This window comes from Ambystoma mexicanum, chromosome 2q (assembly GCF_040938575.1).
Source record: "Ambystoma mexicanum isolate Mex_15411 chromosome 2q, UKY_AmexF1_1, whole genome shotgun sequence".
NCBI lineage: Eukaryota > Metazoa > Chordata > Amphibia > Caudata > Ambystomatidae > Ambystoma > Ambystoma mexicanum.
This window is the reverse complement of record NC_090924.1, coordinates 600,635,077-600,662,558: the sequence shown is the minus strand read 5'-3', so window position 1 is coordinate 600,662,558 and position 27,482 is coordinate 600,635,077. Positions and strand designations below refer to the sequence as shown.

Sequence of the window (27,482 nt, the reverse complement as noted above, 5' to 3'; positions counted from 1 at the left end):
ACTGAGTTATCAACAATGGATGAACTGAATAATGATATCATGCAATTGATGACATTTGTGAAAAATCATGTCAAGGAAAATGTTCGATATCACTGCCCTACTTGTACCTGTACATGTTCACGTTGTCCCAACCAATAATCCCCATCAAATTCCCTGAATGTAAATGAAAGATGCTATGATGATACCTCAGTCCCTTCCTCCCCTCATGAACATTGTATAGAAAATCCCAATCCTCCCATTTATGTTTCCCATTCCGATTCCCCATCTCTTTGTTAATTGAATGTATGTTTTTTAAATAAATATGTTTGTGTGTGTGTAGTCTTGCTGTCAGTTTTATTTTTAAAATCCCAATTATGAATCCTCGCAATGCGTGAATGTCCGGGATGTCCGCAACCAAAATAGAGGTGCCCCCAGACACTGCACCTGTCAGTCTATGTCCGCTCTCATGTGGCGCACTTTTAATTAGTTCAGTGACTTTGCGGACAGTGGGGCGCATGCGCACCTCTTCTCACTGTGGTGCCCCCCAACACCACACCTGTCCGAACATGTCCGCTCTTGTGTGGTGCACTTTTAATTAGTTCAGGGACTCTGCCCCTGTTCTACAGACACTGGCACGCATGCACACCTCATCTCACTGTGCCCCCGGGCACTGCGCCTGTCCGGACATGTTCTCTCACGCGTGGCGCCCTTTTACTTAGTTCAGGGACTCCGCCCTGTCCTGCAGACACTGGCACACATGTGCACATCATCTCTCGCCCAATAGGTGTCTACAGGACAGCCGTCGTGTCCCTGTCCTGTCATCATGTGACCGCACCTGGCAGCGCAACAGAAGTGTTTGCTGACAGTGTCTGTACCCCCTGACAATTGAAAACTGCATTTTTGGACAATCCAGGGTGTTTCAAGCTGAAACCTTACCCTTGCTGAGGCCCTAGATAGTGTCTTAGTTAATCTGGCAACTTTTTATTACTTTCTAAGCCCCATTTGTGGCTGGATAGTCCGGGGACAGTCGCACAGTCCGTGAACAGCTCCTCTGAAAGGATCTACCCATTATTGTTCCTCATTCTCAATCTGGCTATCCAGAAGAGCGCACCTGTTGGTTGTCTTTGCAGAATATGTATTGGAGACAGAATGGCATCTGCTATGGCCACTGTAGCTCCCCAACCACCACTACCATCTGGAGGGCATGGAGAGGGAAACAGGCATGGTGATACAGAGGAGGATCAAGAAGACGATGAAAATGAGGTTCTGAAAGTCCCTCTCTCCACCTCCTGTCGTGAGTGCTGGGTGTGGCCGCTGTTTAGCACCATAGGGGGAGTACCAAAGGTTCTGGCAGACAAGGTTCGATGCACTGAGTGCAAGGTTGTACTCACTCACAGAAAACTGGGTCTGTACTCCTACGGGACCACCTCCATGTGGCGTCACCTCAAGTTGAATCACACGGGAGCAGTGAGAAAGGTGGTACCTTTCGAAGGGTTGAGTAGGCTGACGCCCTCTACCTCATCCTCATCACCTGCTCCTGTCACCACAAGGGGCACTCCTGTGGTGCAGAGGATCCCAGCAGAAGCCTTGCAGGCCAGACATAACACTGTCTACCCATACCTTTCGGGGGTCACAGTATGTACTGCGATACACCGCTCTGTAGGTGGGAGCAGTTTCGGAGTGCTTTCGACGCCGCGGTCAAGGAGCATGAGAAACACTGCTCCCTACCAGATTAAGGCCCATCCAACATATTCCTCTCTCCACCTGCCCCTTCGTCCGTGCGGTTGGTGCTCCTTCCCTCCCCTCCCTTGCCTCTCCTGCAAAAAATAAAAAAATAATATATATCACAAAAAACACACACAAAACGGTTTGTTTAGGAGCCACCTTTCACAATAGAAAAATAGAACTACCAAAAAAAGTTACAGGCCCCTATCTAGCCTGTAGAGTCCGCGACAACGCGGTAGTCCGCAGACATCAGAAAATGTGTGTGGTGGTGGCACAAAAACATTGAACTCTTTTGCGTGGGAATGTTGTGGCTCTGAAAATACCCTTTTTTGTATTTTTAGTTTTTATAATTTTTTTTCAATTTTTAAAGTAAACTAAAGAACATTGTACTAAGCTTAACTATTTCTTTAAACTTGCAAAAAAGTAGGCATTTTCTCTTCCCAGTGTTTCCGTGCATTTTTTTGACACCTACTGAAAAATTCTTTGTAGATTTACAAAAACTGCTTCAAAGCATTCTGAATGTTTTGCAGACAAATCTGACTACCCACATCAGTAAGATGCACTCCATCTCTGCGTAAAATGTTGACAATGTCAAATTTTATATTTTCATTATGGAAAGACATCTCCCAAAAATGTACACAAAACCTTGTTGACATTGCGCCTGGCTTGTGGACCAAATGAACTCGAGCGTAACCCCATCTGTCTCTGGGCAATGCGAGAAAAAAATCAGTCTTGAATTGCGGAACATTTCCTTCAATTTTCCGAATGTCTCCTTCATTGCAAACTGCAATGCAATTCCAGTCACATACCCTAAACTGTTCCCTCCACAATGAACAATGATAATGTCCGGATGTTTCAGTGTGACCATATTTACACAAAATGGGAGCAATTCCACCCACTTCATGCCGTGCACTCCATACCATTCTACATAAAAATCATTAAATCCAAGATTTTCAAGCACTCCACAGTGCTCAGCATACACCTTCAGCCAATGGATACATGAGTCCTCCAAAATCCATACACTCTGCCAAATATATAGCCATAGCCATAGCCATCTGCAGTCCTCTCAGCAAACAGAGCTTCTGCCAGACTCTCTCCTTGTATACTACAGTCAGGAAACCGGATTGGCTAATCCTCTGGGCTGCACAGTCCCATTTCCATGCCTGGCCCCCTCAAAAGACCCGGATGTGGCACGTGCTGCCCGTGGACTACCACGGTTTCCGCGGACTGAACACCTAATTTAAGGGAGTGGGGAGGTTTACACTTACTTTAAAACATGTAGTGTACAATGGTGGCCCTTAAACCTTTTTTCAGTTTAAATTTTTTTAGGGAGGGCTTTTTAGTTTTTTTCCTTACCACTAATTAAAAATCTTTTCACATGCACTCTACATCATTTTTACAGGAACTTTCTGAGTGCATTTTGAATATTTTGGAGAAAGATTTGATTTCCAAAATCAGTAAAAATCATGCCATTACTCTCAAAATTGTGTGCACCATCGGGCACAATGTTCTCATTTGCAAAAGATGTCATCCCAACACCATTCCAAAATTTACATACCCCTATGTTTGCAAAGCACCTTCCTGCTTCTTGTTGGGGACAAAACACATTAGTGCATCTCCATACTGCCCTAGGATGTATTTGTGAAAAGGTAATCTTTCCATGTGGAAATAGTTCCATTAATGCTTGCAGCATATCTTTCAATGCAATCAGGGGGCATGGCTAACCAGCCACGCAGTGAGGACATCTCTTCCTTTGCTCCTGCCTAATCTGAAATGATCCTGGCCATTTGAAGCAGATCCTGAGCATTGTAATGCCTGCCCTTGTGCTAATCGAGAGAAATAAAGTGCAGGCACACGTGGGCAAAATCAGGAAGATAAACGAAGCAGCACAGCTATGAACACACAAGCTAAAATAAATAACGTAGCGGGTGTCAGAACACCCAAGATGGCGGCAAGCGTGGATGTGGCAACCCAATACGACTCAGCGGTGAGTTGGAGACACTAACTCTGAAGCAGATAACAGCAGACATCTGGCAGAGGAAGAAACAAACGCCTAATGCAGACAGGTGTGTGAGGGGCGAAACAGGGCAGAGTGGAGCCTGCCGCGAAGCAGAGAAGAAAGGTAGGCGGCCACAAAGACATCAAAGGATAGACAGCACTTCTGCGATATCCACTGGAGGGATGAAACTGTGTTGATGAGACCACGGTAAGGCGAGCTCAAGGGCTGACTGTCACGCGCATTAAGATACACTGCAGGAAAGCGCACAAGAAAGAGAGCAGAGGTGCATATCGCCAAACCTGCAGGTACAAAGTACAGACCCTAGCCATAAGCGTCGTGTGCAAGACACAAAAAGGGGCACACTACAACCCCTGGAAGAGCGTAAGCGCATTAAAGGAATACAATCACAAATGCTAGGAAACGGGGCCATATAGGTGAGATAAAATGAGATAATATAATACAATGAATACAAGGAAAGTAACTGGTGAACTCTATTTGCAGAAGCCGAGATAGCCCATGCTGGTCGTCACACGCATAGGAGAGCCCAATACAATAGGAGGTTAAACATCAGTCCACTAGGCAAGCCGCCCATATCACACTACCTGTGCCCATGCCACAGTGTAGAGAGTGGACTTAGACAGCTAAGATCAGCGAACACAAGCCTAGTAACGATGAGTTACAAAAAATGCCAGTGAACAGCGCATACGGCAGTGGACAAGAGATTTACACATGTTGGCAAAGGCACTAAAGAATAGATCCAAGCAGCCAACGCTGGACACGTTTGCAAAAACATTAAACCCAGCAGAAGCCACTACATAGGCGGCCCCAACACAACTAGGTGAGCAAGAACATATGAAGGCACACCGGCAAGTCTTGGCGGCAATAGCGGCCCTAAAAATAGCACTAGAGACCAAGATGGATGCCATCAGCCTAAATCTGAACCTTCTGAGACAAGATGTCAGAGCGCTGGCAGAACGAACAGGGACTCTGGAAAAGCAGGTTGCAGAAAATATGATAGGCTGGAAAAACACTGCAAAAGATATATCAACACTGCAACAGCAAATGAGAAACCTGGAAGGAAGGGTTGAGGACGCGGAGAGGTGAGCACAAAGAGATAACATCAGAATTATTGGTCTCCCTGAAAGAGAAGAAGGAACGAACCCCACGAACTTTGTCGAAAACATGCGGTTGCAAGAAATTGGCCCAGGCACCGTCACTCAAGGCTTCACAGTCGAAAGAGCACAAAGATCCCTAGCCAAGAAACCGCCGCCGGGGGCCCCATCACATTCCATCATAGCCAGGATATTGAACTACAAAGACAGAGAAAAGATCCTAGAACACTTGAAGAAAGGCGTTACGATACAAAGAGCATCAGAAAAAATCACAGCATAGCCTGCCTAACCCCTGCAGTTGCAAAAGGAAAAGATGCACTTCACAGCAGTGAAGAAAAGGCTCAGTGAATCAAACCTCGCATACATGCTGTTGTACCCGGCGAGGCTGAAGGTTATACACAATGGCCGAGCCGGCTTCTTTGGCACGCCTGAAGAAGCACACACATTGATGGACTCAGAAAACCTACCTTCCGGGATTGACAGACAAATGGTAGACACGGCGAACATATGATGAGAGCACACATTAAAGCTGTAGAAAGCATGTTGAGTCCAACTGTGATTAGGCAGATAAGAATCAACCTATGTGGAGAACAACTTTTGGCGACAGCTCCTTTGACTGGCAGCAAGAGCAGCAATGTAGACTCCAGGATAACAGGAGCATGTTGCAAGGAAACGTCCTTTACCCAAGATAGGCTTTTAGTTTCCAGATACTAGCTGTTACGTATCCGCCTGCTGCACTGCAGACACAAGTTGACAGGACGACTGGGATGGGAATGAGAAGCAGGAATGCTTGAGCACAAGGTACAGAGATGGGGAATTGTTGGGGGTTGGGAGGGAATTGGGGGTAGGGAGGATAGTTGGGAGACAGCCTATGAAGCACAACGGAGTATGCACGATAAGTACATTAAACCAAGAAGGCACATTGAAACCCACACCTATGAGGAATACCTTAAGATAGTCTCCTGGAATGTCAGGGTACTCAACAGTTTCATTAAGAGAAACAGGAAAATGACCACCTGCGCCACCAGGAAATAGATATAGCACTCTTACAAGAGACACAGCTTAACAAAGAGAAATTAACCGCCATTTCCAAGAGATGGACTGGCACCACCCTGGGATCACCATATTCGGCGTATGCTAGAGGGGTGTTGATATGGATAGCGCTGGCCGTACCATTTAGGGTTTTCAAAACGGTCATAGATGGAGAAGGTAGGATGGTGGTAGTACAGGGCTTCCTGGAAAGAAGAGAATTGTGCATTATAAACACTTATGCACCTAATCACGACACTGCAGCTTATTTCCACGAACTATGTCCCCGAATTGGCCCATACAGGAATTGCACATTAATATCAGTTGCACACTCAATCCTAGATTAGATAGATCTGACAATAAATCTGTGCACCCAGCCCCTCCCACCCAAAGCCCTGAACACCCTGTTACAAGCGTTTAATCAAGCTGACATTTGAAGGACCCTCCACCCGCATGCCCGTGGATACTTACACCACACAGCCCAGAATAACTTATACACCAGGATAGATTATGTTTTCATAGGAGAGGAAACCCTAAACGAATTCACGACTGTGGAATATAAAGCTTGAGTACTGTCGGACCACGTGCCACTGATAGTCACATGGTGGGTATCCCCTCTAACCCCTCCCCCATAGCACATATCCCAACCTGGAAGCTCAGAAGTGAATCCCTGAAAGCTGAGGTGCTCCAGAAACACCTTAGAGAGGAAATCAAAGACTACTTCAAACATAACACAGGCAGCGTATTGTCGGTGGGGACATTGTGGGAGGCCTTTAAGGTAGTAATTAGGGACATAGTAAAAGCCAAAGCAGGAGGAATACAAGCCATACTAGAGAGGGACTTAAAGATGGAAACCATGCTTGAGGAAATGGACCACACAGAGAATATGATGAGAGAGAGAGAGAGCCCAAGAAGTCACCTATCTAAAACATTAATGTTTGAGACATTGGGATAGGTTAGGCACCTGAATTACACAAAACCAAAACACGTAGCAAATCAACTGGCCTGGCTATACAAAAACTAATCTAAGCAAGATATGATACGGTCAATTAAGGGAAGTGATAGCACATAAAGTATGACCCAGGATGGGATAAACCAATGTTTCCTAGACTATTATAGAGATCTATATGCAGAGACACCCGAGATACCCCGAGAAAATAGAGGAAGCCCTAGCACAGATAGACCTCCCGAGATTAGACCACAATGCAGCCAAGCGGCTCGATGCCCCATTAACTTTAGAAGAACTAGTAACCACTATTAGAGAGTTACCAACCGGTAAGACACCGGGGACAGATGGGTTACCTAGTGAATTTGATAAAGAATACATTGCAGATATCTTGCACCCACTGCTGGCAATGTTGAATGAATCTTTTGATACTGAGACCCTCCCATTGTCACATAGGGAATCTATTTTCATACCACTGCTGAAACCGAATAAACCAGAAACAGACTGTGGGTTTTACAGACCTCTGTCGCTGCTCAACCAAGATGGTAAGGTACTCACAGCCCTACTGGCTAACAGGCTCAGTTGTGTAATAGCTGTGCTCATACACCGAGACCAGATGGGGTATGTATATAAAAAAACAAGGGATATCTGGTATATGTCTACGGTCCTCCAGGTGAGTATACACAGCAAACAACAAATTGGACCAGTAGAACAAAGATGACAGGATTCTGTATCGTTACAGAATCAAATATTAGCAAATGGTGGTATTTATTTCAAGTTTTTAACACAATTTTTTACATCTTACTACACAGTAAAAAGGCTCAACAGAACTTTTCCCATCATTCACAACTCATTCATATCTCATATATGCCATCTTCATACCAACAAATATTCCTAATATGGGTATTTATTGTTCCCATAACATAATAAGAAACCCTAAATTGAAACTCAAGACTCATATATTTTTAGATGTATCTCTCTGTCTGTATAACATGAGTTGTATGTCTCTCGACACGTGTTTCGGTTGTAGTTCACTGTGGGCGCGAAATACCTTGCCCTGTTATTGTAGCCAACCTTAATCCGGACGGAGTGCAACTGTCCAATATACGTTGCCTCAAGAGTGGATAGGATGAGCCCCGAGACCTACAAAGTAATAGTGATAAACTAATTACAATCCGTTCGTATAGCACCTGTCATCTTGTACAATTTTCATAATACATTAAATAAGGAGAAATGCAGTATCTCGATCTACTGCTTATATTTAGCTCACCTCCACTGGATTTCAGGGGACGGTGACTTGATAGTGGGATTAGTCCTCAGTGTGTGTTCTGTAGCGTAGTGCAGTAAAGAATGTATGCTCTCCTACAGAATACAAAACAAACACAATGGCCTGTTTTAGAACTCTGAATGGTCAATCATTATGACCTAATCTGGTCACGTGAATTATTCTTACCGAGAAAAAGTACTCACTTCTTGTTCCTAGGCTGGTGATATATCTAGCCGTATGGATATTAACCTGTGGGATTCACTGTAGCTTAAAAGAGAGGAAAATCCCTATGCTGCGTCCTGTCATGTAGTGTAGCAAGGAAGTATACAATCCTACAGAGCGAGAAACAAACACAAGGCCTGCCTGTGGGCTGAGAGCAGCCAATTGTGACAACTTGACCTTAATCGCAGCATTCAATTCTACCATGCGGATACTCACTTCTCAATGGTCTGTCTGGCCATGTAGATCTACGTCCCTGGGGGTACTCAGTCGGAAAATCCCAGGGACTCGGGCCATCGCGATAGCGTATTTCATATGCTGTAAATCATTTAGTTCAAGACCATAGTCTCACTATGTGTCGGTCTGTAATTTCCTAAAAAACATGAAGGCATAGGTCACAGCACCCGCTATGTTGACTCTTTCCGAGATTGTGACATTCCCTCTGTTGTTACTTATAGCCCATTCTAGTTGCTTGAACTCAATCTCCTGTGTTGATTAAATGCCCGGTTATCTAACTGGTATGATGTAACTTTGCTACTCATGTTGCTGAGACTGTTCATTGCGTCTCTATTTCCCGGCTATGCTATGTATTGAACCACACAGTGGGGTGCTGGTTGCCTCGCCGACTACCAAATATGCATATTATACGTCAGGCACTCAACTTACCTCAAAGAGTAGGTATCCAAATGTTAAATAGTGGTATTCGTATCATTAAAAAGCATCCACCTGCACCCCTGAGTGGAGTCTCAGTGGGTGCTTTGTTTGCAGTTTAATGGATAAAACCGAAAGCATGGAAGTAAAAGAGGACTAAACATGTCTCTCCACTTACACTGTTTAAACATATCTGGGCGTTTGCTCGATCCGTCGTGTTGGCTTCCACATTACATGAATGACCTTTAGTTTAAATTTCAATTACGCTTTCAAAAGTATGCCTACATATGATGTGTCATATGTCGGCTGAGTATATTACGTCCTCCGTCAGTTCCTTAGTTCCCAAGGATTTATGGGGGATGTAGTGCTGGTCACGCTTCACATCAATTATATAAATATTGGTGCTGAGACATATTCACATGTGAGCATATGTTAAAGCTTATTTGGACGTTTGCTCGATCTGTCGTGTTGGCTGCCATGGAAATTAAATTACATTTTGTTTAAGATTTCAATTACGCTTTCTGAAGTATGCCTGCATATGATGTATCATATGTTGGCTGAGGATATTCCGTGCTCCATGAGTTCCTTTATTGCCAAGAATTTATGGGGAATGTGGTGCAGCTCATGCTTCACATCATTTATATGGATATTAGTGCTGAGACTTATTCACATATAGTGACAACTACTCTATTACTCAAATCTGACATTTCAGAGCGTATCAGCCTCCTGGTGATATTTCGTACTTGTATGTCACCTACATTCCTGGTAGCATAGGAGGTGACAGGTGTTAATCCCTATTTCATATCGCAGCAGGTGCATGTGACGAATGGAGGTACTAATCTGTACGTATGAAACAGGGGTACCATCTGATTTCTGGACTCCTAGTTATTGAAGTGTTTCTATGTGGTGCCCCAGATTTGTGTAATGCTGGGAACCACTAGTGGATTACCCTATTTTACTTAGTAGTTAGGGCATTCCATTCAACGAAATGTTTAATCCGTGGCCTACCGTGTCTAAGGAATAGATCCAGCGCTGCTCCAGTTTATGTAATGCAGTAGCCATGTCTCCCCCTCGGCTTTTGGGTCTGATGGTTCGTAAACCATTTTAAATCTGTATCCTTATGGTTTTTCTTGCTGCGTGCCTTCTTCATGCATTGATTGTAACTGTTAGTTTAAAAATCGAATTTTGGTGTGCTTTCCTCATGCATTGATTGTGACTGTTAGTTTAAACATCGAATTCAGGTGTGCCTTCTTCATGCATTGATTGTGACTGTTGGGTTAAAAATCGAATTTAGGTGTGCTTTCTTCCTGCATTGATTGTGAGTGTTAGTTTAAAAATCGAATATAGGTGTGCCCCCATCCTGCATTTGTCTAGTTCTGCTAGTTAATATTCTACTTACTCCCTCGCTCTCTGTTTTGTTTCTGTCCCTTGCTCCCTTGTACACCCCCACCTTTAGCTCACACTGTTTCTTCCCATTCCTATTGTGTTTCCTTGTTCCCATTCTTATTGTGTTCCTTGTACGCCTGCACCCTCCAGTTAACTCCCTCCTGTGTACCTCAGCTGCTCAGCCTGGTTAAGCATAGCATGCTCTGTGTCCCCTCATTATGGGGCTCTCCATCTCTCCTATCTTCTCCAACTGTTTCTCTATCTCCTACCCTTCACCGCTCACCAAGTCGGGCAGGAAGTAATTTAAGAAGGATACACTTGGCTCCAACCCAGGCCTCCATATCGCTGACAACTACGTCAGTGCTTCTGCCAGAGAGACTCTCACGACATCCTCTTCGTCATTCCTTCCACCGACCTACAGACTCTTCATATGGTTGCTCTGCTCTCGCCCTACTCTTCCTCACACATCAATGGTGGCAACTGTTGGGAGGTCCTCCTTGACCTCCAGGGTCATCATAAATGTCTCTCGTAACGGTACAGTCTTGGTACAAGGGCCTCAACACAACCTCCTTTTTTTTGATAGGCACCTCCCTCGCCTTGTCAACTTTCCACCTTCCTCCTCACTGTCACACTTACCAACTGCACCTACAGCCTCCCTGGCCCCCTTGTCGGCTAGGCACACTTTGGCCTCCTTGCCTCCACCTGGTCACACCTCTGTTCTTACTATGGCTCCTTTTACGATTTCTACTATCCTGGCTCCCTTGCCCACACACTCATCCTTGTCAGCCTACCATGCTTGTGTCCTGGCCACCCACTGCCTTTCCCTCTGAGGCCCCTCCTTCACTGGCGCCCTTGCCTGCACCCCCTGCGGCCCCTTTGCCTTCTCTTGCCTCTATCTCTTTGGCACCCGCGCCGCTTACAGGTGTAACCTCTTTCCCATGCAATCCCCCAGACCCCATAGGCCTTCAAAAATGCGCCACATTTCCACACTTTACTGCGGTCAGGCACTCTTCTGATATCTACCACCTCCTTGAATACACTTCTCCCTGAAGGCTACAAGATCCTCTCTGAGCCCAGGCTTAACAGACCAGGAGGGGTAGTTGCCCTGATCTTTCCAGAGTGGATCCCAATTTCTGCATTCACATTCAGGCATTCCTCTTTCGAATGTCTGGTCTGCAGTTTTTTTTTTTTTTTTTTTCTCTCTCTCTCGGAATGGGCTGACCTAGCATTTTCCCTCCTTTTCTCCTCCTCCCATCTCTACCTGCTTGGGGATCTCAACGTCCATCTGGACTCTCCTGACTCCTCAGGAGCGTTCCTCAACCTATGCGACTGACTCTCTCTCACTATTCTACCCTATGATCCGATGCATGCAGCTTGCCACATCTTGGATGCTCTAAGCTCTACAGACATCCCACTCTCTATACCTCTCACTACTTCACTCTCATGAACTGATCACTCTCTTCTCTCCTCTCACTTGAAGCTTTCTTTTCCTTTAACACCAGCACACACTGTACTGCCTCCCACCTACAAGGCCTTGAGACCCATGAAAAAGTGTCAGTGGCTGCCTTTGCCTCTACCTAATCCCCTCCTCCTACTCATGTTGTGGCTGACTCCCACCCTGAAACACCCCTCTCTAACATTCAGCTTTCCATCCACAATACTGTCGACATCCCTTCCCCTGTCATGAGGGTCCGACTGAAGCCTCCCAAAAAGTGCAACTCTTGGTACGACTCTGATTTGGCTGACCTTAAACGCAAGTGCAGGGCAACGGAACGAAAATGGGGATCTTCAGGTGCAGCCTCAGTTAAACTGGCCTGCCGCCCTCTGCAAAGGCAATATAGACTCTGCATTTGGGTCAATAAAAGAGTCCATATTCAAGGATGCATCTCTGCGGCATCCAACAACACGGCCAAGCTTTTCAAAGCTTTTCAAAGTCTGTAAGGAGCTAGCAAACCCTACTGCAGCCTCATCCCCCACTGCACCCACCTAGGCCCTTTGCTGGGCCCTGGCAGCATACTTCACCGCCACAACACTGTCCTCCCTCTCCTCCGCACCCACTCATGACCCATCACCTCCTGGGCCCTCATCGGCTGACCCCATCATGCCCACTCTTCTCTCCTCCCTCTTTCCTGCAGAGGTTTCTAGACAAGTCAGATCAATGAAAGCTTCTTCCAAAACTGGTGGACCCTTGCCCCTCCAAAACCATCAAGGACACCGTTTACTCCCTAGCTCCAGCCTTGGCAGACCTCTGCAACCTCTCCTTCGCCACTGGAGTTTTCCCCACTTCTCTCAAGCATTCTCTTGTGAACCCTTTGCTTAATAAATCCTCTGCCAACTATTCTATTCTGGCAAACTATCTCCCGATCTCCATCACTTCTGTCCTGGGCAAACTCCTGGAGAAGTTGGCCATCTCTCAGCTTACCCTCCACACCGAATCTGTTGGTTGTCTCCATGCCCATCAGTTGGCTTTACAGCATCCAGAGGCATGGAAACTGCTCTTCTGAACACCTGTGAAAACCTGCACACAAACCTTGACTCTAACTCTCCCTCTGTCCTCATTCTCCTTGACCTCTCCTCTGATTTTGATAGAGTAAACCACAACATCCTGATCTCTCATCTCCGTTATACCCTGGGCATCGCAGATCAGGCCATGGCGTGGCTTGCATCCTTTCTAACTGACCGTCCTTCCCAGTTGGAATTTGCGTCTTTTCTCTCCTCTATCACTCTCTCTACTTGTGGTGTCCCCCAAGGATCTAATCTATCCCCCTGGTTTTTCAACGTCTACATGGCCCCTTTGGCCCACTTGATCTCTACCTTCACCTGCAACTTTCAGTGTTATGCGGATGACACAAAGCTCTCTTTCAGGCTATGGAGGATAGCTCAGGGGCAACATGCTCACCTTGGAAGCAAGACGACACGGAGCAACACAGGTTCGATCACGGGTAACCAATTACAATTACCCTTGGCCTCCTCTTCCTCCTTGCTCATTCCAGACCGTCTGTCCACAATGCAGTCCTGGTGTGCTGCTAATGATCTCTTCCTTAATGCCAGCAAGACAGAGATCGTCCTCATTGGGACACCCCTCTTACTTTCACACACTCACACTGGCCGCCCGCCTCTCTTGGTCCTGCGCCCCCACCCACTGGTTAGGCAAAAAACCTGGGGGTCATCTTCAACTCTACGCTCTCCTTCTCTTCTCACATCTCTGACATGTCCAAAAAATCTCACTACAAGCTGCACCTCCTCAGAGGTATTCTACCTTTTCTCACCTTCCCCCAGAGGCTCACTGTCTCCAGAGCCCTCCAGACTGGACTACTGCAACAGTCTCTTTCTCAATCTTCCTACTTCTTCTCTCCGAACTCTTCAACTTATCCAGAATAGAACCACAAGACTTATCCTTGGCTTTAAGCCCAGGGACCGCATCTCTCCGGTGCTGAAATCACTCCACTGGCTTCCCGTGGCTGCAAGGATCAAGTTCAGGTCCCTCTGCATAGTCCGCAAGGCTTTCTGGGGCCGGTACCCTTACTATCTTGCTTCCCAAATACTCTACTTCTAGAGCCCTCTGCTCGGCCTCCTCCAACTCTCTGTGAGTGAGCCGTTTTTTCCACCAGAGATTTGGGGGTAGATCCTTATCCTCTGCAGGTGCCTCCCTCTGGAACAGCCTCTGTGCCTTTCACCGTCTTGAACCAGACCTCCTTAAGTTCGGGAAACTACTCAAGGCCTTCCTTTTCTCTTCTTCTTTCTCTCTCCCTCTCCCCTGCTAACCCTCCTCTCTCCTCACTTTTTTCTCTCCGTCTTTCTCTTCCCCAATCTGCTCAGCTCCCTGACTGGTCGCCTGGTGCACATCCAGAGCCCTATAGGTCCAAGGCTCCGATGTCAGCCCTGCACTTGCCTCCGGTCCTCTGCACTTTGCTTAGCACTACTGCATCATGCTCCATGAGAGGGGCAACCACTCTGCACATAACCCTGGCCCCTGCTGGACTGGGCGCACTTGTCCCCCTCCCGCTCCCTCGCACTTCCTGTCACTATGCACTTGCACAACCTTGAATGTACTAGGTCTAACAAGTCTGGACTAGGTCTACCAAGTCTGTCTGTCCGGTCCTCCCTTTGTCTCCGCCTCAGGCCTAGCACTGTAGTTTATTGTACTGTACGTTCCTTTCCCTCCCCCCCACCTTCTCTCCTCACTGCTAGTCTCGCACTTACACTAGTAGGTATGCCTCTGGCCTAGTATGCTATTTTTTGTTGTTTGATCATTCAGAATCTTCAAGGACTAAGAATGACTGTAATCCCTTGTTCCCTTCCCACCTTAAAGTGCTTTGAAGCACTTCACTTGTGTATAAGCGCTTTATAAATAAACAATTACAACAAACCTAGGCTGCAATAGGCTGCAGTAGGGAGCGTTAGGAGTTTTTACTTCAATAAAGAATACCATATAATGGAAGATCCTAGTCTGCGTCCTTCTTCTGACCCGCTACAGCTCTGAATAACATAGAATAACAAGTTATTTACCAACTGTAATGTTCTTTCGATTGGATGTTCCTCACACGTATTCCTCATCTTAGATATTCGTATCATCAGCTTGGCTGCTTTGGGAAAAAAAATTCCACACCAGAGGGCGCTGTGCTCGATGTCGTGGCGGCAATGTCCCTCGAGGGCTGCCGTAGAGTGTCGACGTCATCCGCAGTATAAATGACTCAAGCCGCACCCGTTGGCGTCAGTTCTGTTTTCTCGATCTCAACTGATGAGTTGATAAAACGTACCCTTCGACCGTAAGCTCTCAAGGAACATTGAGTGTACAATACATAAATTGTACGGCGGGGTAGGTTGGGAGGGTCGATGAGGAATACGTGGGAGGAACATCCAATCGAAAGAACGTTACAGTTGGTAACTAACTTGTTCTTCGAATGGATTGTGTCCTCCCATGTATTCCTCATCTTAGATAGATTCCCAAAGCAGTGACAATTTGGAGGAGGGAGTGCTAATTCAATTTAATCATGGACCCTATGTAGAACGGCCTTAGCAAAAAGACGCCCTTGGGCTGAGGTCGAATCTAAACAATAGTGTTTCACAAAAGTGTTCATTGACGACCAGGTGGCAGCTGCACAAATATCTTGTACCGGTACACTCCTCTGAAGAGCCGTCGAAGTCACTATGCCCCTAGTGGAATGAGCCCTTAGCCCATCTGGAGGTTCTTTAGCTGCCAGCTTGTAACACTCTCCAATTGCTAAAATTATCCATCTGGGTAAAGTCTGTTTCGTTACTGCCAGGCCCAATTTGTGGCCGGTGTAGTCAATGAAAAGTTGCCAGTCTAGAAATATAAAAGCTGAGAGCCCTTTTTGGGTCCAGCATGTGGAGTCTTTCTTCCTCCTTACTTGCATGAGGGGGAGGATAGAAAGATAGCAATGTGATCTTTTGAGACAATTGAAAGTCAGAGACTATTTTTGGTAGAAATGACGGTTTGACTTTAAGTATAACTTTGCCTTTAAGGAAGATGGTGTGAGGTGGCTTACAAGAGAGAGCCTGTAACTCACTCACCCTGTGGGCTGATGTAATAGCCACTAGTAGGATTGTCTTCAAAGTGAGAAGCCTTAGCGGACAAGAATGCAAAGGCTCGAAGGGAATGCATGTAAGGAATTTTAATACTAAATTTAGATCCCAAACATTGACTTGAAATGGGACTGGGGGGTACAAGTTAGTGAGACCCTTTAAGAATTGCACAATCATTGGAATTTTAAAGTAAGATACCTCTTCAGAGGAGCGCTTAAAAACAGAAAGCGCAGCTAGGTATCCTTTTATTTTACCAATCTGGAGGCCTCGATTGGCCAAATGTAATAGGAAAGAAAGTACCAGAGGTGTACCACATAGGAATGGATCCACATTCTTATCTTTGCACCGGTTACTGAACTTGTTCCAACGACACTGCTACAAAGATTTTGTTGCTGGTCTTCTGGCCGAAAGCAAAATCTGCATTACGTCATCCGGGAGGTCCAAATCCTTATATCTCAGCCTCTCAGAAACCACGCCTGGAGGCTGAGTGTCTTGACCTCTGGATGGAGAACCTGACCTTCCTCTTGCGACAGAAGATCCTCTCTTAGTGGAAGACGTATTGGAGGACAGATGGAGATGTCCAGAAAAGCCGGGTACCACGTCCTCCTGGCCCAATCTGGGGCAATTAGGATCATGGATTTCCTGAACTTTCTCAACCTCCTCATTATGTGAGGAATCACGGGGCCTGGAGAAAACGCATATAGGAGTGGAAATTCCCAGTCCACTAGGAACGCGTCCCCTAGAGCTCCTCTTGGAGGAAATTCCCTTGAGCAGTATAGTTCGCACTTCCTATTGACACTGGTCGCGAACAGATCCACTTGTGGGGTTCCTCAAAGGGTGAAGATCTCTTGAAGGACTTCCTGAGCTAGCACCCACTTGTGGGACACTGTTCTCTGCCTGCTCAGAGTGTCTGCTGCGGTGTTCTGCTCTCCGGCTAGGTGAACTGCCGACAGAGAGATTCCTTCTTGCATTGCCCAGAACCAGAGCTGCATTGCCTTTCTGCACAGTGGTAGTGACCCTACGCCTCCTCTCTTGTTGAGGTAATACATGGCCACTGTGTTTTCCGTCATTATCAGGACATTCTTTCCCTGTACAGAGGGCAGAAAGGCCTTCAGCGCTAGTCTGATTGCCCTCAGCTCCAAAAGGTTGATGTGTAGCTTGGACTCCGATAGAGACCAATGACTGCTGATTGTCAGATCATTGGTGTAGGCTCCCCACCCTGTGGGTGAGGCGTCCGTCACTACTGTTATCTCCGGCCATGGTTGCCAAAAAGATTCTCCCTTGATAATATTGTCCTTGCAAGCCAACCATAGAGATCTTGAGCCACCCTGGCTTGGTACTTGGAACTTGCAAAAGAACCGACATATTCCCCGAAAGTTTGGACCATTGAGTCCTGAGGGCCCATTGAAGGGATCTCATTTTCAATCTGGCCTCAGGCACCAGAAAAATGCAGGAGGCTATGAGGCCGACCAACCTCAGAAAATCAAAGACCAGCAGATGCTGGGCAATCTGGAACTTTGTTACCATCTGCAGAATGTGATGAGCTCTCACCTCGGGAGGTGAGGCTTTGCCCGAGGAAGTATCCAGTACTGCTTCGATGAATTGGAGTCTTTGGAATGGTATCATATTTGACTTCTTGTAATTGGGGGAGAAGCCCAGTCTGTGTAAGAAGTGGCAGGTCATGCTCAGATGTTCCTGGGCCTGTTCGGGTGAACATTCCCTGATTAACCAATTGTGCAGGTAAGGGTAGACATGAATCCCACCTCTCCTGAGACTTGCTGCCACTACCGCCATCAGCTTTGTGAAAACCCTTGGTCGGAGGTCAACCCGAATGTCAGAACTCAAAACTGATAGTGAGAACTGCCAATCGCGAACCTCAGGTACTTCCTGTGCTTGAGATGGATTGGCACATGAAAGTAAGCATCCTGAAGGTCCAATGATGCCAGCCAGTCCTGGAGTTGGAGAGCCTGAAGGATATGAGAAAGGGTTACCATCTTGAACTTGTCCTTCCTGAGGAACTTGTTCAAGTTTCTTAAGTCTAAGACCAGTCTCAATCCTCCGTCCTTCTTTGGGATGAGGACGTATAGGGAATACCAACCCTTGTTCCTCTCCGTTACAGGTACATGTTGTATTGCACCTTTCTCTAGCAGGATTAAAATTTCCAGCAACAGGAGCGGATCTGGAATTTTTACAGAGTTGTACCCTGATGGATGGTCTTGAGGCCTTTTCTGAAAAGGAAGGCAGTAACCTTGAGCCACTATTTCCAGTGCCCAAGCATCTGAGGTAATGCCCCGCCATTCGTTCAGATGCTGAGAGATCCTGCCTCCCACCGGGGTCTTGAGGGTCAAGGCCTCAGAGTAGCTTTGCGGCTGCTGCAGCAGCGGCTGAGGGGACAGATGCCACTGCTGGGGCTGATCTAGCACCCTTTCCTCTTCCACCTGAGGACATTTTCTTTGTCCTCTTTGACTAGCCTGTCCTTTTCCTCTTCCAAATGAGGAATACAAACGAAAAGGACGACCCTACCAGGAAGATGAGCCTAAGTAGGAGTGTTGCTGAGGTTGCCGTATGGAGGTGCTAAGTGACTTATCCACCGCCTTAGAGGTCTGCAACATCTCCAAACTTTCATCTGCCTTGCTGCCGAACAACCTCAAGACGTCAAATGGCATATTGAGAAGTCTGGCCTGCACATCCTGTGCAAAGCCCGACTTTCTCGGCCACGCAAACCTGCGTACCACTGTGCTAGATGCCATGGACCTGCTGATGCTGTCAGCAGTGTCCAGTCCTGATTGAAGGCATTCCCCCATTGCCTTCTTTCCATCTTTCACAATTGCAAGGAAGCCTTCTCGTTCCTCGCCCTCAGGAATGTGTTCAGCCGCCGCACTAATACAATTCCACAGGATGTATGTGAATCTTGCAAGGGTGCAAGTCACATTTGTTGACTTTAAAGCCATACTGCTCGAAGAAAAAAATCTTGCGAGACCAGGCATCAATTCTCTTATCGTCCCTATCTGGGGGAATAGAAGGGTATGCAGATTGTCTAGTAGATGTAGCTGCCTGGACTACTAAGCTTTCAGGTGTAGGATGCTTAGTTAAATAGTCAGGGTCAGAGGAAGAAGGTCTAACACGTGTCTGGGGTTGCTGTTGGTACTCTTGTTCAGAAGAGAATTGCCAGGTATTTCGGTGCTGGACTGCTCTTGGGCAGGACAAAGACTGATATGTAGTGGAAATTTCTCTTCTGTGAAAGGATAGTGAGCTAAAGACTCTGGTTGAGACTCTAACCCGGGATATAGGCCAGTAGTAGAGAAACTCCCAGAACCCCCCTTGTTTTTGCATATTAAGTAGCTTTGGGTTAAAGGGTAATCCAGATGTGGAACCCTTGCCGACTGTTCATAGAGAGGCAGAGCTACACCTCAATGACGAGGCCCAACCAGGCCGAAACACATGTCTGGGGATGCTGTTGGTACTCTTGTTCAGGAGAGAATTGCCAGAGAATTGCCAGGCATTGCCAGGCATTTCGGTGCTGGACAAAGACTGATATGTAGTGGAAATTTCTCATCTGTGGAAGGATGGTGAGCTAAAGACTCTGGTTGAGACTCTAACCCGGGATATAGGCCGGTAGTAGAGAAACTCCCAGAACCCCCCCCCCTTGTTTGTGTATTTCCTCGCAACATTTTTGTTCACTGGTAGTCCAGATTCTGGGGTTCCCCATGCGGCCATAGCCTTCCTCTGAAGTGCTGTATGAAAAGGAAGAACAGGATCCTTTTGAGGACCGGACTGAGAATGTCCGTCATGTCATCCTGTTCATAGGTGGGTGAATTTCTGTTCTACCTCCTGAACTCCACCACCCTATTTATGATATTTCTATATGCTGAGTCTGCATGATCAGCAGGGTCAGGTTTGTCGAATTCCATTTCAGGTGACGTGTCTATACCACTAGCTGTTTGGAGACAGTCATAGAGGTCAGACATTTTGGACTGAGGGTCAATTAGTTCTTCAGGAACATCCCTTGTACCATACTTTAACCCAGAAGGGGAAATCTCCTCTTCCGAGGATTGTTCCTCATAAATAGAGGCCATAGACTTGAAAAAGTATTTTCTTGGCACAGGCTGAAAAATGTTACCTGTGGTGTGTGAGGGCATTGACCTTGGTTTTGCCAAAGGTTTGATACTGGTGCAGGAATCAATGTTGCCCTCGACAAGGGTGTCAATGGCGTCGATATTGTCGATGCTGGCTTCTGTAAGGTCGAAGCAGCTTTAGATGTAGGTGCCGTCGAGGAAGGTGTTGACGCTACCTTCAACACTGGTGTCGAGTAAGTCTTCGACAGAGGCGTCGAGGAGACCTTCGACACAGTTTTCGATGACGGTTTGGCACCTGATGCAATTTTGTCTAGTGTTGCCTTTGGTTTATGCATCAATAGGCCTGCCTGCTCTTTTTATGAGGTATCCGAGAGGTTTCTCTCGACGACACCCTTGACGATTTTTCACCGGATTTAGAGCGTCTAGTCCCTGACCTTCCTCTGTCATCTTTAGAATGACCTGGGACATGGTCTTCACGTAGGTAGGGGCCACATTCTCGAAGATTCGCATCATTGAGGCTCTAAAAGCCTCCCATTTTCTAGGGGAATCATGTTTTGATGGACAAGTGATAACCCCAGTATCAGAAGTCGACGAAGAAGAAGAAGAGGGAGATCGGTGATGCCTCTTCTTCGAAGAAGATGACAAAGATTTTCTTGACCGACTCCTTAACCTAGATTTCTTCAAATTGCATCGGGACTTTTCCCTAGACTCTGCAGAGTCTTTATTTTTCTTCAAAGATTCCTCGCCCATAGCCAATTTACCTTGTAGTTCCTTGAGAGCTTTATTCGTCATAGCTTGACAGGAACCGCATTCGTCAACTCGATAGTCTGGACCCAAACACCAGAGGCAAACTCGATGGGGTTCAGTTATAGGCATTTTCTTCCCGCAATTCTGGCACTTTTTAAAGCCAGTTTTAGGGGCAGGAGGGTTAGATGAAAAAGACATCTCGAAAGACTGAAGCGCCGTTTCCATACACACGAAGCAAAAGCTTTCGGAAAAATGGAACTGAAGCCAATGGGCGCGGCTCGAGACATTTATACTGCGGATGACGTTGCCACTCTACGGCAGCCCTCGAGGGACATCGATGCCACGACATCGAGCACAGCTCCTTCTGGTGCGGACATTTTTTTCCAAAGCAGCAAAGCTGATGATACGAATATCTAAGATGAGGAATACGTGGGAGGACACAATCCATTCGGACATGGATTTCACCAACTCATTTGGCAGAAGCAATGGCAGAAGCAATGGCAACTAAAAAGGAAGTCTACACGGTAAGCAACTTGTCTGTAGCCATGAATTGAAAAGGCCTACTAAACTCCCAGAACAACATTAGAGTTTCAATCCTGGTGAGAATTAGAAACTGGGAATGGAGTAGGTCATCAAAGTATTTTGTAGGGAAAAAGGTCTGTCAAACACCTGTTACAATATACCCCAATACTGCTAAATAAAAAGAACCGGAATCTGCCCTAAATCCAGTCATATGCAAGTTGGAAACAAGCAGTCTGCAACAACCCAGTACATCCCACCAAGAATGGCAATTTTCCCTAATTATCTAGACAAATTACTGTGTATTGCGAAGGTTCATTTTTACTCTGTTCATTGCTTAGATTTGCCTTCTCTAGTTATTGGTTATATTATGCCTAGGAATAAAATCAGATTAATCATTATGTTTGATAAGAACATTTTGTAACCCTAGCCAGCTGTGAGGAAGTCCCCTGTCAGGATCAATAATATTCTAGTGGGGTGAGGAAAGGAGCCAGCTACCTCCCCATCCAGTGGATGTTGGGTCCCGTACTTATTCCCTGCCGCTATGCAGTGGGCAGTCACTGGACACCATCAGCATACTCCATCAGCCGCTGTCCATTCAAAAGCCCTTGATCTGGAATTGATAGGAAAGCAGGTAACTGACGGAGACCATGATCCTTAAAAGAAACCAGGACTTCAAACTAATAGGAAAGCACGTAACAAATGGCGACATTGCCCATTTGAGAAATCGGAATTTGGGGCCATCAGAAATACAGATAGCATGCAGTGGGTAGAGATTAGCTGTTCTTTGCCACATCCCACACAGGCCATGAGAGGCTTTCTATAAATCCTACCTGACCTTGCTCAGAGATCACTGCAGACCTCAGGGAGAAGCAAACATTTGCTGTGCAGTTTGCAGAGTGAAGCCATGTTCACTTGCAGGAAAATCTGATGCTGCCAACTTCCTTCATTCTGTGAGTAGAGGCCGGGGATACAGGAAATAGGAAACCACTCACCCTGGTCATCCAAGTTATTACCAACACAGCAAAGCAGTAAACACAGCTATATGCCTTGCATTGGTGGGAAAAGCATAATAAAGGCACAAGGGAAAGGCAAAATGGTGGACCAGCCATTTGAAGACTGGTCCACTCACCAGCCCTCAATTCAAGCAGGTGTACACGTTCAAACTTGCCAATCCCTGCTAATAACCAATTTGGTCACACAGGTGCAAATCCTCACAGGGAGTACAAATAAGAGAGAGGAGGGACATAAGTCTATATAAGCCGAAACTCTCAGTCTAGCTGTGAGGGTGCTTGTGGAAGGAGAGACTGGAAGGAGTTTGGAGACGTGTGGTGTATGGAAGAACTCTCTAGAGGAGGAGTGCAGAGAGGAGAAAAAGCATTGCAAGGAGGAAGGTTTGAGAATGTGTATTCATTTAATCTATTATTTGGTTAAAATGACATAACTGATCACTGGGAAATAATAATTACCACTAATTGCTTTCCCAAAATAAACAGTGATTAAAAGAGTATTGGTTGACCAGGGGGAATAAAACTGAGGAAACACACAAATTCAACAATGGACTCTTTTATGAGAGATATTCATCTACTAGGGATTGAATTGGTAACATTTGTGAATACAGTATAATGATCAGCTTCTGTGGCCACAACTCTTAGGCTGCCCCGCCCTGCCCGAACAGTCGGACATTGTTTTAAGTAATACTGTATTGAACATGACTTTATGCAGATTAAATAGTTAAATGACCAGACTAAACAAGTAATTAAGGAAGGGGGTGCATTGGTGAAAGAGTTTTATCTTGTAACGAACAGCCCCATATTAAGATTTATAGTCAATAACGAATAGAGTAAAAATGTAATACCATTATTAAGAGAATTGTTTCAGGCCAATCTTACTTACATCAGTCAAGTGCAGTGACCCAAGACTACAGATCCCTTAATTCATATGTTGTAGAAATGAAATGGTTGTAGTACTCGGACTACAGTTATGAGTGGAGGGTTAGGTGCAACGGACTGCCAGTAGGAACACCCTTCTATCAGCATAAGGTTAACGATGTTGCAGACCCCAAAAGTCAGAAAGAACCTGCCAGCGTATGTGACTCTCCCTTACTACTATTAAGCAAAACCCGGAACTATGGACGGAGCTATGCTACGCCTTGTTCAAGAGGATATCGGCCAACTGCAAAAGTCCCAAATCATAGAAGAGCGCGATTATTATTCCCATCTTCAAGAAAGGAAATCTCGCTGACCCCAAAGACTACCGCCCTATAGCACTCTTAGATGTGCTGGGGAAAGTGTATGCAACCCTTTTACAGCCGCAACTAGTGAAATGGGCAGCCGAATCAAACCAGATGGATCCACTGCAGACTGGTTTTGTTAAGGGCGTAGGTTGCGGACTGAACCTCCTCCTGATAAACTTACTAAAGATGGAATCCATAAGAACTGGAACCAAAGTGTACTTAGCTTTAATAGACTTCTCCCACGCTTTTGATAGTATAGATTGAGAACTGTCATGGGTCAAACTGAAGACGTGGGAGTGCCCTGAAAATCTGTTAGCAGCTATCCAAGAGCTCCATACAGGAACTAGCATTCAAATCCGTTTAGACCAAAAGGGCAAGTTGTCCGAGGCGATGAACACCTATTGTGGAGTAAAGCAAGGCTGTCCACTGGGCGCAGTTATATTCAACCTATTTCTACCAGACATTGGAAGATCCATCAATAGCGTTCGATCATTCCCGCCTAGAATAAATGGATCCCAAATAAGTTGGATGTTATATGCCGATGACTTAATATTACTGGATACTAAACCAATAGGCCTGCAGTGAAAGATGGACGTTGTGGACCTATATGTAAGAGCAAATGGTCTACAGATTAACAAAAGAAAGATTGAGGTTTTGACCCTGCAAAATCTGAAAACATCCAAGCAGAAAAAAAACAAATAGTACTTAGGGAAAGAATGCCTCAGCAACGTGACAAACACAAGATACTTGGGCATGCAAATCAACGCAAATTTGAACGACAGCCCTTGGGAAGAAGTCACCAAAACAAAATGTTGACAATTTGCAAGCCAAGCGAGTGTCCTAAACAAGAAGTATGGAAAATTTTCCATTAAACCAGTAAGGAATTTCTATTGTCAAAAGGTAGTGCCGGCCCTAATATTCGGTGCGTAAAATGCATTTGGATGATCTTCTGATGTATGGTCAACCTTAGAGAACATTTTCTGGGTAAGAGTCTTGCAACTACCAGAAGGAACAGCTACTGCCTGTATTAGACATGAATTAAATCTAATTTCAATTATTGCACGTGTCAGCTGGAATCTTCGGAGTCTGTTCCGGAAGGTGACACTGAAGAAAGTGGCCCTGCAGTTTGAAATATTGCATAACCCAGGCAATGGAAATCCTGTGTGTCTTCTGTCACTTTGGAATAAACGCTGCGAGGAAATCTTGGAGTTTTATGTCATAGATCTAAAAACTCTACACGACAATCCAAACCTAGCAAAAACCACAGTCTGAAGATTAGACTGGATTCTGACTGGGACCCAAAGAAATTCCAACATCTTGATGAAAGATGCCCCGATCGAACCCAGAAACATAAATACTCTGCTGAATCACATCGAACTGTATCCAGACAATGTCAGCAGATTCTTGTTTATAAAATTTCATTTAAATGCCTTAAAAACTAAGGAGTGACTAAGGGCCTCATTACACGGTATGCGGTAACCATGGCGCTGTTAGTGCCATGGTTGCCGCCGGTATTTTACTGTGTCCGCCTTGGTGGATGGCGGAATTACCGGCCTACTCCAAGGTGAGCGGGGCCGGTAATTCCCCATTCACCAAGGCACTTCCCCATTCCCATTTTTACCCCCATAGGGCTCAATGGGAATGGGGAAGGAGGTAATTACGGTACCGCAAATTGCGGTACCGTAATTACCACCAACGTCCCTTTGCGGGCCCGTTCCTTAACGGCTGGTAAAACCAGCCATTGAGGTCGGGTCTGGCAAAGGGACATCGTAGTAAGGCGGTAAGGGTTTACCGGTACTGGTGCCCTTACCGGTACCGGTAAACCCTTACTGCATACCATGTAATGAGGCCCTAAGAGAGTTAAGCAAAACAGAAGCCACCATTGCAGAGTGTAGATTCTGCAAACAAGAGGAAGAAACTTTAAAACATCTGACACTGTTCTGTAAGGGCCTGCACCCGCAAAGATCACTGACTCTGGGGCCACAGCTAATGAAATATCAAACCCGAAGTGCGGAGGAATGGTGGCAAGCAATGTTTGATTGCAGAGAGAGGCAATTAAACTATGAACTAATCCAATTTTTGCATTTGTTGGAAAAACTGCTGGTTTAACAACAAAAAAACTTGGGAACTTGCTTTGACAGAGCACAAAGTGTGGTAATTCAGGCTGAGGGCATAACAAGGAGCTTGATGTCTTGGTGTTAATGTTGGGATGAGGGATTGTTCCATGCATGCGACTTGAAAACTCGTGTGCATAAATGTTATGTGGAAATGTTGAATGATGAATTCTTCTTCTGTTCTTTTTAAAGGCTAATTTAGCCAATAAAAAGATTTAAAAAAAGATTATTGCATGGGTGAAATGAAAACAATGTAAAAAAAAAAACACTGAGTTCATCAGTGCTGAGACTCAAACCCAACACCATTGGCTGTTCGGTTCCACCAGCCTAAACTCTAGGCCACCAATGCTCTGCTGTGTGGTGCGCCTCAGCACTTATGCCTCGGAAGGGTGTACCCATCTGTGTTGCGGACTGCGCGTGTATGTGCAGACCCTTTAACTACTGTTACTACATGACAAGGAGACACCTGGTAGTGAAACAATACACAGTGCCTCACACAGCTATATCAGCTGCATTCCTGTCAGATTATGGAGCCAAAATGGTGCATATAAAAAATTTGCTCCAACCATCACGCTCAAGTACAGCAAGTAAAAATAAGCATCAGCTAACCCAGAATGTTTTTGCTATCAAATGTCAAATGCATCCTCAAATGCAGCAATAATAACATCTTATGCCTGGTATAGTCACCATATGCTAAGGTTTAACTACACATATGCAGGTGAAGCCAACATAAGCCTGGTATAGTTATCCAGTGTAAGGAATACCGGCACAAATGCTATCAATATATGAGCTTGATGCCAGCGACCATTGGCTGTTACAGGTTTACCAGTAAATTCTTGTATAATCTCTCCCCTCAAATTGGAAATGAAGGAGAGCTTCTGGATGCAAACGTAATATATAATTACATTAATTTTGATAAGTACTCTTAGTTCCTAGTTATCCCTCCTCCACAACATTCAACCAGCGTAACCTAATATCATTACACTACTGCTTGGTGGAAAAAAACCTATGAACTGGCTCCTGTCCTGCTGATGTAGGTTACGTAAGAGAGCAAGGTAGCTGGGCAAGTGAAAGGAGGATCATGTACTGGGTATTCCAATAACGCCTCTAGCTGTGATTTGAAGGAGTATTTGTGTGGTTTTCCGGCCTGGCCTGCTGCAGGTCCTGGCATCCAAACAAGCAAGTGGGAGGGAGTGGGACTGAATTTACAAGTAGTATATGTATTGTTTTTGTAGCCATTCGCTGCTTGCATAGAATTCTGTGGATCAAACAGCATAGAGTACTTGCAGGCAAATAGATTGAATTATGCAGCTTTATCATAGTTGTTTATCACACAGAAAGTCAAGATGACACCATTAAGGAGAATAAGGAGGCGCATAGAAACATTTTCGGAATGTTAATGTACCAAATACTACAATAAATGTGTACACCAAGACATTTTTTTACATAAATGTCAAATACTTTCTTTATTTTACCATTGCAGCATCTTCTTTGCTGTGGTCATTATTAAGGAGAACAGCACACTGTTCAGTACAAGACTCCATATCTTCTCGCATCAAGTGGAGTCGCGCCAACTTCAACATCACCTGAAAAAATGTACAGCAATGTTAACACTTCAATTTAATGGCTTTCATTTTCTATTTGCCTTTTGTTAATGAAATCATTGAACATACAAAGCAACCCACTAAGTACAGACGAGAAGATACACAGTTACCTTCATATTTATTCAGATACTATTAGTATGTGGCTCGCTCTCCCTCCAAACTTCTTAGGAGGCCTGCTCCTGCAGCAGGCCAGACCCTAACAATGCTCCACAGATGCTACATAATGTAGCAAGATAATATGGAATCTGGCACCCCTGGGCCAAGCTTTTCACCTCTACATGCCAGTAGGTGTAGTGTAATGAGCACAAATGGATGATTGGGTTTGT

General features: G+C 45.6%; 1 protein-coding gene across 2 annotated transcripts in view; it reads right to left on the bottom strand.

Annotated features, from left to right (window-relative positions):
- Nucleotides 1-27,482, bottom strand: part of TTC21A (tetratricopeptide repeat domain 21A) — a 1,029,691-nt gene that overhangs the window by 285,059 nt on the left and 717,150 nt on the right. For both annotated transcript variants that reach the window (XM_069647746.1, XM_069647747.1), the window contains exon 21: nt 27,028-27,138. In XM_069647746.1, coding sequence (XP_069503847.1) covers nt 27,028-27,138 — 111 coding nt within the window. The remainder of the gene's footprint in view (nt 1-27,027; nt 27,139-27,482) is intronic.